The 19,098-nt window shown below is 45.5% G+C and overlaps 1 protein-coding gene across 4 annotated transcripts in view; it reads left to right on the top strand.

Moving 5' to 3' along the window:
• The window catches only part of Swt1 (Swt1 RNA endoribonuclease), a 101,011-nt gene that overhangs the window by 52,034 nt on the left and 29,879 nt on the right, over window positions 1–19,098 (top strand). For 3 of the 4 annotated variants that reach the window (XM_089584461.1, XM_089584459.1, XM_089584460.1), the window contains exon 14: window positions 1,826–1,955. In XM_089584461.1, coding sequence (XP_089440587.1) covers window positions 1,826–1,955 — 130 coding nt within the window. Of the gene's footprint in view, window positions 1–1,825; window positions 1,956–13,995; window positions 14,197–14,770; window positions 14,924–19,098 lie in introns of those variants that run through there. The other variant, XR_016291787.1, reaches the window with a different exon arrangement.

Here is a 19,098-nt window from a genome sequence, read left to right as displayed (position 1 = left end):
ACGCTTCTTAGTAAATATTAAAAGCATTTACAGACCTGTAGCCTGTTTTTTTGTCATGCTAGGTTTTCCACAAGCAAGCAACATGGGGACAGCATATCAACAATGATAAAAGGGAACCTACTGAAGCTGTCATCGTGAAACTTTATATCTGATTGTTTGATGCTGTTTTAAGCCAGTCTGCCAAATGTCATCACTCTAGGTCGAAAAATAGAAAAGTTGCCTTCAATCCCCTCATCCCCCCTTAATACATATCTACATTGTTCAAAAATGCAATTGTGGACATTTAAACAGTTTGAATGTGCATGATCTAGTGTCCTTGTGCTCATAAGACTACCTGTTTCACCTACACGTCGTGCTTGCTTGAAATGTTGTAACATAATTGAACGTTGCGGCTCTCTAGGCCACTGATGCATTGATTTTACACAAAGCTTAGCATTGCCTCACGTGCACTTCTGCTGTGTGCTGACAGTTGGTCCTATGAGGAAAAAGCAAAATAACTGATCCGTTGAGTGTGGGATGCTGTAACTTGTGAATACTGTTTGGAAATGGCATGATGCTTGCATGCAAGTTGATGAGCGAAGTCTTGTGGTTTCCGAACATTAAGGAGGTTCGAATACTTTGAATAGTTAGTGTGGTGCAAAATCCAATTGAAAGCTATTTGAAATTTCTAATATTTGCACACCCCTTTTAATTTCAGTCTTTTTGCTTCATCATACAATCAATTCAAAGTTTCTTAGCGTGATCACTGTGTGTATTTTTACAGTTCTGTATTTGTGTTGTGCTCAGAGCTGTGCAGTTATAAATTTTGAGGTTTTTAGTTTCTGCTCATTATGGTTTTTGTACAAAGCAGTGCTCTCAAGCTGTTGCCAAGCGAAAGGGTGGTTCTAGCTATTTTCTGCGGCTCCTCTGGCTGTATATCTTTTTGTTTTTTACTACAAGATAGAAATAAACCAAATCTAGATTTGAGACTAAAAGAATCCTAGTAGCTTTGAGCAGAGAGACATGGACTATCCTGTGAATTTTCATGTAACCTTTATAGTCCTGACTGTTAGCACTCATAAATATGCACCGTCATGCAATCAAAGCTCTGGAGTAAATATAGCCACCTAGGATCCTTTAATGCATTGCTTTTTGCAAAGCGGAAAGTTGGGCAAGTTGGATAACGTTCATGATGAATTGAAGCATCAGGCGCCACTCATCGCTGTGGAAGATCTGTTAAAAAGAAGATAATGGAGGCATACCATATTAGGAAATGTCGGAATCCGTGTATCAGTGAGCCCTCTGTTAACTTGGCAGACTGTGAAATCGATTTTTTAGCCTCAGCGTTACATTGAATTCCTTTTTTTGATAACGGTTTTTTAACTGATCTTCCACAGCGATGAGTGGCACCTGATGCTTCAATTTCAATTTTTTCCTCTGACTTGGTCTTTCGAGGAGGGACTGTTTGTGGTTGTTTTTGTTTTATGTTTTTAAAGTGACTACCTTATATTGCGCGCGTCAGCAATAAACCTCAGTTACAAGTTAGCGCTTGTCTGTGTCGTTTACTTTCCGTCCCTTGTGTTCCCTGTGCGCTATTTTTTACATCATGTGCATTGCTTTTTGTTTCACCTTAATTGAAATTCAGCTCAGAATTGCCCCTGTGATCCTCAGCGACAGAGTGCCAGAAGCGCTCAGCCATGGTGCAGTTCGTTGTGCATGACTGCAGTTCGTCACGCATGGCAACATACAGGATGCCCTGCAGAAAAGGGCCTACCCTCGTTGGTTCTCAGGCACTCTGCGCTTGTGTTGGCGGCTGCTGCAGTGTGATCCCTCTTTCTGGATGCAGGACAGCTTTCCCACCTCCTGAACCTGTCCCTCACGGTGTGCTCCGAGCTCCAGCTCCACTACAACCAGCTGGCTGAAGGCGTGGCTAGGCTCGAGGAGCTGCACACTGCCCTCACCACTGAACAGTCCAGGCAAGTCACCATTCCTTGTGGCCACCACTGTGGCTCAGTGGTTACGGCGCTCGGCTGCTGACCCGAAAGACGAGCATAAAACAAAAGCATAACATTAAATTCTGCTGGGTTCCTAGCCATGTTGGAATTTTAGGTAATGAGAAAGCAGATGTATGCGCTGCACAAGCCCGGAATAGCCAAATAAAGCAAGTGAACATACCGCACAGGGATTGTTTAAAATTTATATACAGTAAACTCAAAAAAAAGTGGCAGGCAGCATGGGAAGAGCACGCAAACAACAAATTACATTCTGTTAAGCCCATTTTAGGGGAATGGCAATCATGTAGGCATCAAGAACGTTTTATCGAAGTTATTTTATGTCGGCTCCGCATTGGACACACCCACCTCACGCACAACTTTCTGCTAACCAAACAAAACACACCTCTCTGTGAAATGTGTGGTGCTGAACTCACAGTGAACCACATTTTAATTTCATGTGTCAAACTAGAAGAACTAAGAAAGAAATATTTTACAACATTTTATAGGGAAAGACTTCCATTACACCCCATGCTACTTTTAGGCCATCGTGCACTGGTTGACATCTCATGTATTTTTAGGTTTCTCGAGGAAGCCAGCGTTTTAAACAAACTCTAAGTATAAAAAGCTTCACCTTTAACAAAACCTCCAACCTTGTGTTTGGCGCATCATAGCCTCAGTTGCTTTTGCGCCATTAAAATCAATATAACTAACTAACTAACCGAAAGACGAGAGTTCGATCCTGGCTGCGGTGGTCACGTTTCGATGGAGGAGAAATTCCAGAGGCCCGTGTGCTGTGTGATGTCATTGCACGTAAAAGAACCCCAGGTGGTTGAAATTTCCGGAGCCCTTCACTATGGCGTCCCTCATAGCCCGAGTCACTTTGGTACGTTAAACCCTCATAAACCATTGGCGTTCCGCATCACTTCAGATGGACATGTTTCGGTCATAGCAGGCACACACAGGTACAGCCGGCCAAATCTTTTGCTGGCTTGCATGACAGCCACGTTTTCCATGCTCCTGCAGCTTGCGACGGAGCAAACTTTCGGAAATACCAAATCTAAGCACAGGCTCACTAAGCCCGTACTAAATATTGAGCTTTCCGCAAGTTTTCTTTGTCGTAAAGCACAGGAGAGGGGAAAGAGCGGCCTGCGAGCACGCCAGCTAAAGATTTGGCCGGCTGTACCTTGGCGGCCACAAGTGGCCAGTGGCACATGTCAGAGGGGCTGTAGTGAAAAGAAAGCCAGCGTTTCGTGAAGAGAACTTGCCTTTATATTGGCCTAGACGAAGGCAAATCCTCTTGTTGAAACAGTTTACCAAAGTGGGCCCAGAGGAGTCTCCACAGCTACGATTGTATAGCATCCTGTTTATCGTTTACGGAATTCCTTCACATCGCAGTACGAACAAGGGCCAGCAGGGAAGCTTCGATTAGCTAGCCAGTGTTTGTAAGTTGTAGGGCTTAACATCCCGAAGTGACACATGGGCTATGAGGGATACCGTAGCGGAGGGCTCCAGACTAATTTAGACCATTCGGTGTCCTTTAACGTGCATTGGAGAACTCTAGGTTGTCTAAATTAATTAGGTGGTCTGAATTAACGGAAGCCGGGGCCTCGCGCAGTCCCGAGCCCGTGCAGTGCTCTGATTTATGGCGCAACCACACCACGTACCACTGCAGGACACAGGGGTGGAAACGGTGGTGGAAAGCCGCCGGAAGCACTGTGGTTTTGTGTTGAGCTGCCCAGCACAAAGCTTCTGTGTAGGCCACAAAGCTATTGGTCAAGATTCAGAGCTTCTCATCAGTTTGTGAAGTAGGGACTGCCATATTGGCTGATGAGAAAAACGGGACCTTAACTGGGAGAAGGGGACAGGAATGCTCATTGTGGTTTTTATGCGAAGCATATTACTAGAGGTACACTTCAGCCCTTCGCCGTGGTTACGTGCCGTGCACACCACGTGGTACAGTGACGTCACACCACGTGACATACCACGTGACAGATGACATCACGACAGAGGAAGACGGGGGTCCACCTCGCGCCGTCGCTGTGGTTGCACGCCGTGCAGACCACGTGGTACAGTGACGACACACCACGTGACACAATGACGTCACGACAGATCGCCGTCACGCGCTGGGAGAGGGAGAACGATGCCATCGCACAGACACCCGGAATGTCCTCGAGCGGCATTCCCGCGCATTTCGAACGCGCGTTCACACTCGGTGTAGGTGAAACGCTCGCTCCACCGGGCAGGCGGACGCGGCTTCCGTGGCAATCCAGGCGCTCACCCAACGCGCGTCTCGGGGTTAGTCGGCGTTCCGCTGTAGCCATGCCGTTGTCTTCCCCCACGACGAAGGCTTCTAGTGGTTGTATTCAAATGACCAAGTATTCAACCAAGGAAAGCCATGTATTACCAAGCCTAGCCATCAATATGCTTCGCATCTGACTAGGCTTAACCTTAGCTAAGCCTCAGCCATTTTTTTACTGGTGTGCTTTTTGAAAATAGAAAAGAGCTTTGTCTGAGCCCAGACATAAAAAATTTACTGACGGTTACAGCACTCCTTAATGCAAAATTTGAGCACAGCTCTGAGCGAGTAGTGGCGTACCTTTCTGATGATGTCATCAGCAAACGGACGATGGTGCACACTATTCAGGCACCACTTCTTAGCGGGTCGCCGCCATGGAGCCCGTCTTCAGGCTGCCAATGTACCCTGCTTCTCTGGGGCATGTCTTTTTTCGTATGGTGTGGCTATCGACTAAAGAACTACAGTTGCCTAAAAGTTGGAAGAACAGTGCAACCTTAAAGGAATAGACACCCAATTTTAGTTGCGTTTTCTCTCTTTAGAATGATGCACAGCACATTAGAAAACATAGACAACCGCATGGATTATAAATTATTCAGCAGCCGTAGATGAATTCTCAATCGTGACTCATGTTTACTACTATCCAGCTCATCACTGAGAAGAAAAAATGTGCATCCAAAACTCTGGTGTCTCTACTCCTTTAAGCACAGCCTTAAAGCTGCTGCAGGTACATTGATTTGTCTCCCACCAACAAAGGAGTAGGGTGACAACACTGAAAGTTTTCGATCCATTTTGCTGTCAAGGGATCCGACTGGCAATGGGAGCTTTCCGAACGTCTCCTGTTCCAAGTCTTTGTGCTGAATCAAATGAATGGTCATTTGATAAGCGCGGTTTTTTTTTTTGAGCAAATTGTTAAGACTTCGAACCCTCCCCAAACACCCAAATCATGGTCTTAGACCCAAAACGTCAACTATGAACGTACCTTTCAAAATAAGCCGTCTTTAACTCCGCCTTTTGCTTTTCGCATGAGGAGTACCTCGCAACGCTATTTCTGCTATCTACTCCCGTTCTTGAAGCTCAGCAAAAAAGGCTTGCTTCAGGGGAATGAGGCAGACATGGCGTGGAGCCTGACCTTGACAAAGTATAACAAGGAGGTAGTCGCTGTGAATCTTATCTGACAGGTATTCATGGACCTTATGGCATTGTACAGTCGTATCTCGTTATAACAAAATGGTTTATAACAAAATAATGAATATAACGAAGCAATGATGTTTCCCCTTGAAAGCTTGGTCAACACGGGCTATAACGAAGTAATCGCTGGGCCCCTTCAACTTCGCTAACGAGGTTCAACTGCATAAGGGTTACAATAATTTCTTCACAGATGGATCAAAAAGCCCTAATCATATTGGCTGCACTCTCATAGGAGAGACTTTGCAAGCCATCAGACGAATAAACCCCTGTGCATCTATTTTCTCAGCCGAACTGTTTGGGTTGCTAAGAACAGTAAACCATTTAGCCCAACATAAATACGGAAAATCAGTTGTGTGACACTCTCAGTTCTGTGTTGGCACTGAATGCGGTCACTTCTTGGAAGCTTGTTGCCTTGTTGCGTAGAAAGGGTATTTATGCCCAGTAAAGCAACCTAGTCATTGTATTTTGTTTGGTTCCGAGCCACACTGGAATACTTGGTAAGGGGAAACCAACTGAGTGCCTGTGCAAATAGAGCAGCTAGTCAACATCAACAGCATCCCGGCCAGAGGCTGCACATCATCCTTGCGAAAAGAAATGAAATGTTTGTGGCAAAAGGAATGGGACCTCTCAGCTCCATAATGACCTCCACAGCATTAAGCCAACATTCAATGAATGGCCGAGTGCCTGACAGAGGGAACGGTTGCACGAAGTGGTCTTGTGCCGCCGTTTGTGAATTGGCCACACATACTTAACCCACAGTCATCTCTTGAAAGGAGGGCCTACCGGTCTGTGGAGAGCACTCAGAGACCTTAACATTGATACATATTTCATTAGTTGTCCAAAGTTTAATTTAATTCAGCATATGTTTTAATGAGCATATGCCATTCCACATGGCTCTTCTACTTGGTGATGAACCTCATTTGTTTCATGCACACGCCTTAAAATTCTTGAAAAATATACGTCTCGAGCCACATTTACCTACTTTTACCTACATTTACCTTACATTTACCTTTACCTACTACATATTTTACTGCAATGAAGTTCACGGTCCTTCATTTTATACAAAGGCTACCATACAGTCAAGAATGTACCTATCTTAATGGGGAAATGTTTGTACTGCCCAGTGTTTCTTAGATGCAAAGAGTAAAGTTCCACAGGTTCTTTCGTCTTCCTTGCACCAGAGGTGCCCCGCCAGAGACGGTTTGTTTAACTCGAAGACTGAAGCTTGATCTCTGCACCAGAGGTGCCCCGTCAGAGACGGTCTTGTGATCAGTTGAGATGCAGGGGTAAGGCGAATACTTGAAATTTATGTACAGATATTTACAGCATAAGCATGTACAAGCTTAGGCACTCGAGAAGGCAAAGAGATACACAACAACAAAAAGGCGGAACTGGCTAACACTAGGGAAGGCCCCTACTCGGCATAGCCGAAGATGCATAGCATCTCACCTTAGCGCAGAACCTCGCTTCCAGCTCCGGGACCCAGTTTTAAAGCCCTAAAGGTCCGGCCCACATTTCGTAGCTTCCAATCATGTTGTGCTCTCAACATGATTGGCTCTTCAAGGGCATGGCCAGCCCTCCGGCTTCAACAAGGTAAAACCACCCTCTCTACCACTAAATAAAAGTAAAAACAAACACAAATACACATTCGTGCCAGCACGTGCGTGAATCGGTACCGCGGGGTGGGGGGACACCCGTACTTGTCGGCGCGTTCGCGAGCGGCCGCGCTCCAAGAAAGGAGACGCTTCGCTTTGAGCGCCCCCAGCCGCGTTCCGATGACCCCGCGTACACTGCCGATCCCTTACACAAAGAGTTCAAGATCTTTAAAATTCTTGAGTTGTTAGTTCATAGTGGAAATGTTTGTATTGCCCAGCGGTCCTTACAAATGAAGAGTTCGTAATGAGGTTCTCATATTTGAATTGTTAACTTGTTGTGGAAATGTTTGTGTTGCCCAATGTTTTCTCTCGCTTTGGCTAAGGGCGTTATAGATTTCTACCAAGAGTTTTCTTATTTTTCAGTTTCTTTTGGTCACTTATTTATTTAGGATCTTAAGAACCAGGGAGTCATTCTTTTCAGCACATTCACTAGACTAGAAACAATAAACGAAAAACAAACGTTTAGAAGCCCACTATAGTAATGTCACTCGGACCTGCAAAAATCTTTACTAGTTTGGTTTGGTTTTATGGGGTTTAACGTCCCAAAGCGACTCAGGCTACGAGGGACGCCGTACTGGAGGGCTCCGGGAATCGCAACCACCTGGGGTTCTTTAACGTGCACTGACATTGCACAGTACACGGGCCTCTAGAATTTCTCCTTCACTAGTATATCGGGGTCTTTACTATATCAGTTGTTGGTGATGGCATGACTCTGAGGATGCTCTCTGGCTACTTATTTAATGTAAAGTGTTGGCTTATAAAAGAAACAGTCAGAAATACCTTTCATCCTGTTCTAATCGACCCTTTATGTGATAATTATTTATTTTCAGTTATTGCGTTATATGCTATCACGTTTTCGTCTACGTCTTCTGGAGGTACAGCATTTGCACTAATACAATGAGGCTACGAATATAACGCCAGTATGATTTTGTGTAAAAACCAAAGCTTTGCGTGAATGCAGCGTCGTCTTCCACAGCCTCATTGTGATTTAAGAGGCAGTCAAGAAACGTGTGTGGCAGTCAAGGGCGGCAAAACCGTCCATGCTGTGCCGCCGCTGCCATGCTGCGAACGTTCGCCGTTTTCTTTCCTTCTCTACTCATCACTGTACTTTTACTAGCTTTCCTTTCTCAGCGAACTGCGCCGCCTTCCATCTGCGTTCATAGCCGGCTTTTTTTTTTTTTTTGAGCACTGCACGCTTTGCCTCAAGGCCCCAAGGCTTTCGAAAAGTTGGCTTCTCCTCATACTCAAGCTTGGTGGTGAAACCATCCCAAAAAGCGGCGTTCTGTTATCTTCGATATCCATTTGCCTCCGAACGTTGGCCTCGTGATCTTCGACTTCGCACATGTCATGATGCCATCATTCTGCGGGTATGTCGCCATGGCCTGACGCTCTTTACTTAGCTGTTTCTTGTAAAAAAATGTTTACTATAAACGAAAAAAAATGTACAGTCGTCGGTGAGAGGCGAAATGGGACCACACAGTTTCATGTTTACTATATCCAAGTTTACTATAGCGGGGTTCTACTGTATAGCCTCTCTGCCTGTGTATATATCTCTTGCCAAGGAGCATGCATGAGGGGGGGGGGGGGGGGGGGGGGGGGGGAACGAGGAATGAATGGAAAAGGAAGGGAGCTAATTGGGCTCCACCCCCCCCCCCACCCCCCCCCCCCCCCCCCCCCCCCCCACCCCCAGGAGGATTGAATACTTGGTGCCTATGGACAAGACGATGCTGTATAAACAAAGAAAAAGCCATTCTCTAATGCTCTGCAGCAGCACAAAACCAAAACTGAGTCAATCAGGCATGTAGGAAAGTGGGTGCAAACACAATGCCTGCAGGGGACGTGCTGCAGTGCCTGTGGCACCAAATTTGAACTGTCTGCTCCTTTGTATCATAGTGTGCACTTTCTTTTGCTCTGTTTATCTAAAAAATAATGACCACTCAATTAGTTGGCATCATTTTCCTTTAACCCAGCGCCAAAGCAAAAGAATGAGCATCACATTGCACAATAGCACATGCACTTAGAATTGGGTGCCGTGGCACTGCTGCACATCACCAGCGGGTGTTGTGTTTTCACCGGGTTTCCTGTGTGCCTCCTGCACTTGGTTTCAGTTTTGTGTGTAAAAGAGCGGCAAATTTCCTCACACCACAGACCTTTAGAACTTGAATTTTTCATTTATAAACTGATTTGGCATCACAGTCCATGGCTTCGGTACTAATCACCTGGTACCTGACTGTGGTAATTAAAACACTAATTGGTGAATTTTTCTATGTAGGTACCTAATTATTGTGAATTTTATAGTAACTTATGTCCGCTGTGGCTGACAGTTCCCAGTGTGACTTACTGCTCTTAGACCAAAGCTTTTTCAGAAGATTTGTGACTTTGACCTTGTCGAATGTAGTAAGTCCGCTCCTACACTTCACCCAAGCTTGCATCATGAGCCCCCAAAAACAGGGGAACAAAGAAATTCCAAGTTATGCTACGATGAACATAAGATGGAGGATTGGGATGTAATGCTAGGCGTTTGGTGTCTACTTCTGTTTGACAGCAAAAGAAATTGCTTGTTTGAGTGACGTCATGAATGGCTGACTGTGAACAGCTGATGTCAAAGACTGACACAACAACCAAACAAGACTTACAGCTGGAAGTGTAAAACTTACGAATGTGATGGCAGACAGTTTTTACAGCATCTTTTATATTCAAAAATTTTTTTATTCCTGGTACCCCTTGGTATAACTTAGCATGTTTTCATTTCTTTTGCATTACTTTTTATAAAAACCATTGTTTAACAATTTTTAATGCACATTACTTAGCTCATGGTGCGAAAACCCCGACATAGCCAGAAAGCCGTGCGAGAGTGATGCCATCACCATCAGTGAGACTCTCCCCCTCGAAGCGACTTCCAGGACGAATGGAAACACCCCTCCTCCTCTCTAGGGTCGCTATACAATACCCCCTCACTCCGATAACAAACCAGACCAGGCTCCACCCTCTGGGCGAGATGTCACTGTCCAGCCTGATTGATGTGGTATGTGTAAACAGTGACGTGTTGCCTCCACGAGATACGCTAGGAAATACGATATGCCATGGCCGTATTCATGTAAACATGGTTAGCGATTACGCAAAAGGGAAAGCCCTCGCCGCCGCCACCAGTTGGCCTTCAGCTTTCGGAGAATGAGGTGGTGGCACTGTGCAGTCTTCATCATTGAATCGCTCACATCTACATCATCAGGCGAGACAGCGAAGCGTGGCCGGAGGTAGCAGTTCACTCCCTATGGAGTACACGACTATCGCAATGCTGCGAAACGTGTGAAGCGAGCTGCTGCAAGCGAAACAACGTTCACCCCCCCCCCCCCCCCCACCCAAGTCGCCGACAACTCAGCAACACATTTAGCAACAAGCATTGCTCTCGCATTTACACATCAAAGAATTGCTTAAGTGCCCCCATAATTTCTCTTTAAACATTGTTTAACAATAATGCTTAACTTCTGAATCGAAATTTTTGTATTGCATGAAAGAGCAACTATTAAGCTACATTTTAATGTAGGTATCTTGACAGAGATACATTAATCATTTGTATGAAAAAAAAAAATTACCTAATATCGCAGAAAATGTTAGGTGTAATGTTAAGGGGCAGAGTGAGTCAGAGAGCAAACGCGGGTTAATGACAGCCTCGTCGAAATCAAGAGGAAGAAATGGGCCTGGGCAGGGCATGTAATGCGAAGGCAACATAACTGATGATAGTTAAGGAGAATGGACTGGATACCAAGAGAAGGCAAGCGTAGCAGGGGTCGGCAGAAAGTTAGGTGGGCGGATGAGATAAAGAAGTTTGTGGGGATACAGTGGCGGCAGATGGCACTGGACAGCGTTGATTGGAGAGGAATGGGAGAGGCCTTTGTCTTGCAGTGGGCGTAGTGAGGCTGATGACGATGATGACCACAGAAAATATTCTTTTCCTTATGGTCAGGAAAGAGTTAATCGCTACCGCTGGTCTGAGGGAGGGTGGCACGCAGTAGCGGAGCAATGAACAGCAGGGCAATCCTAAAGGGACACTGAGGACAAATTTGTTTCTCTGGCTCTTTTTGGGTATGCTGATGTTTGTCCAGCTACAAAACATGCATTTATTGTCGAGAAAATTGCATTTAAAAATCCTTCTGACACTCTATTCAAACTTGGGATGTATCCAGCAGACAAAACTCTGTGTTCACCATTTATAAGTGAATGGCAGCGTAGCCTTGCCTCTAGGATCCATGTCCAAAAAACTGTCGATGCATGCAGTTTACTTGCTAAATTTGCCGGTTATGGCAACACCTGTACTTCATATTTTGGCCGTTTGTAGCTTATAAAAGCTGTTTTTAGAAAAAGTAGTGTCTGTCATTAGAATGCAGTAATCTATCAATACAGGCCAACTTCAATTTCTCAGTGTCCCTTTGAGGAGAGCCTCAGTGATGCCTGAAAAGAAAACATGTCATTGGTCCCTGGGGAGTTTTGTTGGTGCGTCGTGGCTGAGGATAGGATGATGGAAAATGAATGAAGCAACATTATGCATGCAAGGCAGTTGGCAGTGTTTCTTTATGTGGTTTCTTAGGGTGATTGGCAACCATAATGATCCTACATTTGCCATCTGGAATGGTGGGGAAGGAGTTGTAGAGATTGATTCTGACATAATGAAGTGCCGGGGCCTTCAGGGGAAATGCAGAGGAGGCGGCCTTCAGCATTGGCTGGCAAGACGCAGATGAACTGATGAACAAAGGCATGTTCGCACTGGGAGTGAGTATGAAAAGGAGCATGGATGCTGCAGTGTGGGTGGGTGTGGAGGGTTGACCAGTAGCCATCTGCGTCTGCTGAAAAGGCAGCTGCAGCAGTGTAGCAGCCTGCCACAAATGGCAAAGCAGCAATCTTGTCAGAATGAGTGACAGAGAATGAGTGACAGCCAGATGGGTCTTTTTGGGAGGACATCCAGCAGAGACTACGATGATCCATGATGATTGGGAATGGCCAAGGTTTTCCAATTGCCTTTATGATGGCCAGGCATTCTGTTTTGTTAATGCAGTGATTGGATTGTGCTTAAGTCATTGTGCAACTGGCGTAGGAACCAACATACTTGCCGAAGCAAGTTCTTTCCCAAATGAGAACAAGATCATGTTTCTTAATGCTAAAATTTGTGTGTGTAAAGGCTTAGTGTAATGTGCTGAATGGTTTTGGTCGTACCGGCAACCGAGCTGAGCAATGGGAACTGCCGGACTGGGTCAGAGGGGCAATGGTAAAGGCAAAATTCAAGGGGAAGCGCCAAAAAATGTGAGCACAGGCCAACAAAGCTGCTTGTGAGGCAATTGAGTTCTTTTAGGGAGATGGGTTGAGGGTTTCAGTGCCCGGACAAAGTTTGGGAAGGATAGCATCACTGATGAAATGTCAGAATATAGTTAGCATCCCGGCGGCAGAGTAGCACTGCTTTGAGTGCAGGTAGCTGCCACATACGTATTCTTGTTGAGACAAGTCTAAACATACGGAAAGTGAGAGTGGATGGGAGGGAAACTATAAAAAAAGGTGTCCATGTAATCCAGGTGACAAAGACACACCTGGAACTGGAGGCACAGAACGTCATATGCCTGAATATGGCTGGGGCATTGCACTGGTTGAATGGCACGGTGCTGAAATGATGCAGCCCATTTGATGTGACAAAAGCAGTTTTTGGGCAATCGCTGTCAGCTGTTAGTACCCGTCAGGAGCTGGAGCCCAAGTCCAGTGAGGAGACAAAACTGTTGTGTGCAACTGTGCAAGCCCTTCAGAGTGTCATGTGGGCATGGTACAGGGTAGACATGTTGTGTATGATCCCCCTCTTCAGTAGAACCGCACTGTTGCGTTCCCGGATACCGCGTTTTCCTAGGTGCTACGTTTTCTTGAGCCAGTCCCATTGAATAGCTTCCACAGAGACTCAAGAAATGCAATCTGGACTCTTACATCACAACTGTGACAGTGTTCCCGCATGGTACATTGCGATATTGGCTAACCATTTACCGGCATCGCCTATGTTTAGCACGCGTGGAACGACAACAGGTCCAACCAAAGCAGGATGCACCACTTGGCACTCTAACCACCACCGTTTGGCTCGCGCTTATGCCACGAGCATTTATGGGTGGCCTGACTTTTGTTGCGGCTGTTGATTTAGTTCCATTGCCGCAGCGACATGAGCGCGAACGACCAAAGCAGTAAAAACGAAACTATGTCACAGCAGACGCTGTGCGGGCACGCTTTACAAGATGTGGCTACGCGGGTTGGCTCAATGATTTTACGCAGCAGCGTAAGGGCATGGTTCTGCAGAAAAGTGGGCATCGGCATTGTCGTCGGCAGCCGCGCTGCTGTTTTTACCGAAAAATCCAGATTGGTCAAAAAAGTGGCTGTTACAAGAGGCTCTCATAGATGGCGCCAGCCACACCAGTAGTGCATCGGATTTTCAAGGAGTATCGGGACCGGGCGCGCCCGCTGTATGGCACCACCGTTGCCAAACAGCGCCACCCATGGCAAAACGCTCGTCAGCGGAATACTGAGGTAGCGGGGTGGCATAGCTGTTGCGTTCGGCCAGGCATACTCAAGCATGGCTCTACCCATTGTTCTTCAGTGTGGCTTTCAAAGCTTAAGTAATCGCACAGAGATTTTTCGATCAGGCAATCTTGAAAAAGGGAAGAGCCTTCACGAGCCAAGCCACGTGTACAATGTGCTTGTCAAGGAGCGGTTACACACATATTCGGCTAGTGCATGCCACAAACGAAGCTGAATGCGCCAACCTACAATGTGGACCTGGAAGTAAGTGCAACTTCATTCCTTCAGGTAACCGTTATAATACACAAAAACGGATTTTACATGCTGTATTATTGCTTGCATGCAGTTGGACACATCGAGGAACACAACTGCAGCAAAACGCTCCTACAAAGCCGGCGTGGATGGCAGATGCAAACATGCTGCGGCACTCACATTTGCCGTTGATAGAGAAAAAAACAGCATTGTGCGCGAGCACCAGTTGAAGCTGGGGGGGTGCCTCGTCAGAAAATTTATTCCAAAGGAAAAAGGCTGTGCTCATGGGACTGTGGTACGTAACCTCATTAGTTAAGGTAGAGTCGAGGCGAGTTTCACAGTAATACGAGGGTATTCACAACAGCCACCGGAACCCATTTCCAGAATAAACGCCGCTTGACAGTAAACAAATGCTTCATACAAAAAGGCAATGCTTTATGGCTGAATTGGAGGCAAGAAGCACGTTGCCAAACTTCTTATGTGTTTCTTAAACGATAATGCATGGAGATTGTTTGCTAGCTTTCGTAGAGCTTCCTTCAATTTCACACCCAAATGGTGTGATCGCGCTTTTTTTTGCAAAGTTTTAAGATTTTCGCTGCTCATATTATGAGGACCTCGAGTGCATGTACTTGCAATTTTTTATTGCATAAAAAAAAGAGCAGCTTGCATTTTAATCAGTTAGAGTTTTGCAAACAAAAGATATATCATATTTAAATGTGTATGCAAAATAGGGTGCCACAATGGGGAAAATATGGTGCAAAATTTTTGATGTTTTAGCCATGTGCATGAGAAATAAACGAGCTTTGAACTTCACCTGCCGTTATTTTTACGGTGGTTGTATTCTGAATACAAATCAAAACATTTTTCAGGTGCTGCAGCCCAGGGTGGTGTCAGTCCTAATACGTGCTAGAGAACGGCAGCTGGTAAGACTGATAACATCACTGAGCACAAGCCCACCATGGCATTCTCATCTGACTGTACAGTCTGAGCGCCACAGAAATAAACATTCTTGTGGTCTGGTCCTGATGCTGTGGTGTGTTTTGCTTAAGGTTCAGTTTGAACACAGACTGTTTACACAACTTTACATGTAATTAAGAAAAACATGAGGCTCAGCCAGTGATTCTTCCTGTTGAATTGATGTCGTTGTTCCAACCTCCAACTAAGAAAACGCATTGTTTACACTGCTATGGAAGCTATCCGCATTCGGTCAACAATATGTGGCTGTGAGGCGTAGTGTTTTTTCGTGGCAAGTTCTGGAATATCTTTCTCGGGCTCAGGGCAGTATGGCTCATCTGACTAAAATAAAACAAAGATTGCCTGACTGGAATTTCTGAGAAATAAATTCGTGCACTGCATTTAAATAATGTGTAAAAATAACATACAACATGATATGGCTAGCATTTGGGTGAAATTACACTGTGCACGGAAGTAAGTGCTAGAGTTAAACCTTAGTAACAGCAACAATGAAAGAAAAGGAAAAGAAAAAATGACAGCAATAGCATATCTACTAGGGCTCATGGATTCCCCCCAATTTTGAATTGCCGATAAAATGGCTACAGATGTGGGAGTGCGGCTTCGGCTCCCAGGCTCCCCTACCATGACTTCTGGGGATCAGAAGGCACAGCTTCCGGTTACTGCAAAATTTTAAAATTGCCGCAAAGTTTTCTTGACCACACAGTAATCAAACTCATGCATATGTATCTACATCTTCGAACCAACCGTATCCAGGTCTCCCACCATTCATGCTGGTGCGGAAACCGTTATGATGGAAATCAGTTGAAATGAATCGGCATAGAAGCATCCGACAAGTTCACATAGTTGTTAGTGCAGTCAACAACACAACACGTCTGCCTAGATTTGTTTCACTGTCCATATTCGCACAACACCGCCTAAACATTAAGAGCACCAAAGCAAACTCTACACAAACCAACGACAGACAGCGCACTCCAATGCGCTGACTGGTGCCGGCCCGTTCCAGTAACGAGGGAAGCGCCTAGCTCTCTGGTCCCTATAGCTTTCTATTATGCTGGCCTGTATGTTGCTCCCTAATTTGGGGAGATTACCCTATCATCGCTCCTAAGTGATTGAGCTAACTGATGTAATGTAGCCTGAGTCGCTTTGGGACGTTAAAATCCAATAAACCAGTTCACAGCATCGCCTCTTTCTAAACATTTTCCCTCACCATCTTTCTTGAATGTGTCCCTGCTTTCTTTGATTCGTTTTACCCAGCCAACTTATATGGTTCAAGAATTTTCTTGTCCTCCCTTTAGTTGCATCGGGAACTTCAGCCAGCCAGCGATCAGAAGACTGCTTTATTTTAGCCTGGACGAGGACCTGCCTTTGCTAGTTCTTTTGTCGATAAGATTTCCTCTTCAGATAACTGCGCCTTCTTTGCTCCTCTATGTCCCCTTGAAGACACCCGTCATTGTTCGATGGCCTCCTTAGTTTCCATATTCCACCAGCTGCGTGGCTTCCTCCTTCCTCTGCAGGGGTTCACCACTACTTGTTTCATTTTTGTACTGATGAGTAGTTCTGATTATGATCCCACTTTTCCATGGGGCGTTTCTGTTTCTTCCTCTATGGCAGCATTTAGCACTATTTGTTCGTTGTTTAATTTTGTGTTCTCTTTTTCACTTCTCTGCATTTCTCTTTTGATCAGGGCTCCTACCTGCAGACTAATACGTTTGTGATCACTTCCCACACTGCACTCCGCCTCTTCGTCTGTTTCCATCTTGCTATAGATTCCCTATGACATTAGGCAGTAGTCAATGGTCGTCTTCCTGTTACAGAATTCCCACGTGATTTTTCCCTCACATTTACGTTCTCTATTTACAATAACTAGGGTGCGCCGCTCTCAGAAGTCTAGCATTACCTTCCCGTTACAATCTGTGTATCCATCCAGATCCTCTATATGGCCATTCATGTCACCCAGCAGAATAATATCGGCACCATCTCTAAACTGTGTTATATCGTCATTGAGATATTTAGCTACATCCTTGTTTTCTTGCATGAATTTGTCCCCTGTCCCTATCCCTACACGACCGGCTACTGAGCCGTAGTGCCCGGGTTCGAACCCGGCTGCAGCGGCCACGTTTCGATGGAGGTGAAACGGAAAGGGCGCCCGTGTGCTGAGCGATGTGAGTGCACGTTAAAGATCCCTAGGTGGTCAAAATTATTACGGAGCCCTCCACTACGGCACCTCTTTCTTCCTTTCTTCTGTCGCTCCCTCCTTTAACCCTTCCCTTGCAGCATGGTTGAGGCGTCCACCGAGGTGCGAGACAGATACTGCGCCATTTCCAATATTTCGGCTTCCTCTGCCGATTTGAACCTCGTTTCCTTCAAATTCACTGACGCCTCATTCCTAGCATTTAACCTTCATTTGCTTGACCATCTTATCACCACTCGATTACTGCTACCACAAAATATGCACAGGCTCAAAAAAAAAACAACAATTCTGCCAACACGGCCTCAAATAAATTTCTACCTACGGTAAATGCCAATCACCTAGAAAAGGAATAACTACGCTTCTAAACTAGTAAAGTAACAAATGCATTCTGAAAGTCCTAACTGCCAGCACTAATAAACCCGGCCGTTAGGACACTGACCTAAATTCTGCTCTGTAGCCTGCACTTCACCGAAATCTAAATACACCTTATTCCCAAAATATTAAAGGAAAGAACTCATTACTCATCTGTTGATGCGGTCACGTCGCTCCCGCAATCGTCATTCTGTCCGGTCCCGGTCACCAAGTGTAATCCGACGAACACTGAAACATGCGCAACATGAATCCAAGTACGGCTGAACTAGAGTTACTAGAGTGTACCACTAGAAGAAGAGTGTGCCTCGGACGCCTATGCCACCTGTGTATCGAAACTGAAGCCAGAAGAGGTCATTTCCGCTTGGAGCGCTGCAGTCGTTAGTCTCCCCTGGGTGCCTTTTTTAGGTGGTCGAAGGAGAAATCTTTCGTGGGTAGTGATCTCGCTTTACACGCGGAAGGCCAGGATTCGATCCTCGCCCGCGTTTCATATTTTTCTTTCTATTTTTATTTATTTTCGTTCCAGCTGAAATCGCATTGTATTTATTATTCATTTAGCACTTTTAGCCTGCTGCAAAAACAATGATGAATATCTTGCGAACAACCAAAAAGAAATAACCAGAACCGAAATCTGTGCAGCGGCACCTTGCGGTTGCCGCGAACTTCACAATCTCAGCATATCCTTCGAGATCTCCAACGCGCTGCCAATTTTGAATGCTATTTAGAGCACAACTGACCATAAACTCCAAGCTCCGATCTGCACTGCTACAGATAACCTTCACAGCAAAACACTTGCTTACCTTCTTTGCATGAGTGATGGCTTGGGATGAACCAACAGGAAAGAGTGGCGAAGGGACCTTTTTTCGCAGTCTGCGATCGTAGTGAAACAGACGAGACGTAAACACACTGCCTCTGGCAGGCAGGCCATATAAGCATTCATACCAAAGTCTTAATTATCCACTTGTGTGTTAATTTTCGTGTTTCATAATCTGGAAGAGAAAAAAACTGGAAGCAGCTCGCAGACGACAACTTCGTTCAGTAACAGAGCACATCTGCGTGGTGGGCTCTGTGTGACTGGCACACGGCAAGCTGAATGAAAATATTCCCATCCCTTTTGTAGGCCGTGTTTGCCTTACCGATCTGCAGCAGTGCAGTTCGGAGGTTGGAGTGCATCATGGGTTGTACTCTAAATAGCATTCAAAATTGTCCGCGCATTGCATCAGCCACAGATCCCGGAGGCTATGCTGTAATCAGAAGTTCGCGGCAACTGCAAGGTGCCGCTGCTCAGATTCCGGCTCTGGTTGTTCGTTTTGGTTGTGCACCAGATATTCAGCGCTTTTTTTACAGCAGGGTAGAAACGCTAGATGCATGGCTTATCTGCAATAACACTGCGATTTGAGCTGAAATAAAAATTTAAAGAAAAGTAGAGAAAAAATAGGGCCGGCGAGGAACGAACCCCGGCCCTCCGCATGTGAAGCGGGTTCACTACCCACTTGAGGAAGTTTTTTCAGCACTACAAAAACGAGAACACAGAAAGAAAGAAGTACACAGGACGGGCGCTGTCTTCTTATTACTTTCTTTCTGTGTACATCGGACGGGCGCTGTCTTCTTCTTATTACATCTTTCTTTCTGTGTCCTCGTTTTTGTAATGCTGAAAAAACT

This window comes from Amblyomma mixtum, chromosome 3, assembly GCF_055824585.1.
Source record: "Amblyomma mixtum isolate Tamu chromosome 3, ASM5582458v1, whole genome shotgun sequence".
NCBI lineage: Eukaryota > Metazoa > Arthropoda > Arachnida > Ixodida > Ixodidae > Amblyomma > Amblyomma mixtum.
Note: the sequence above shows the minus strand (reverse complement) of the source record. Positions and strands in the feature narration are given on the sequence as shown.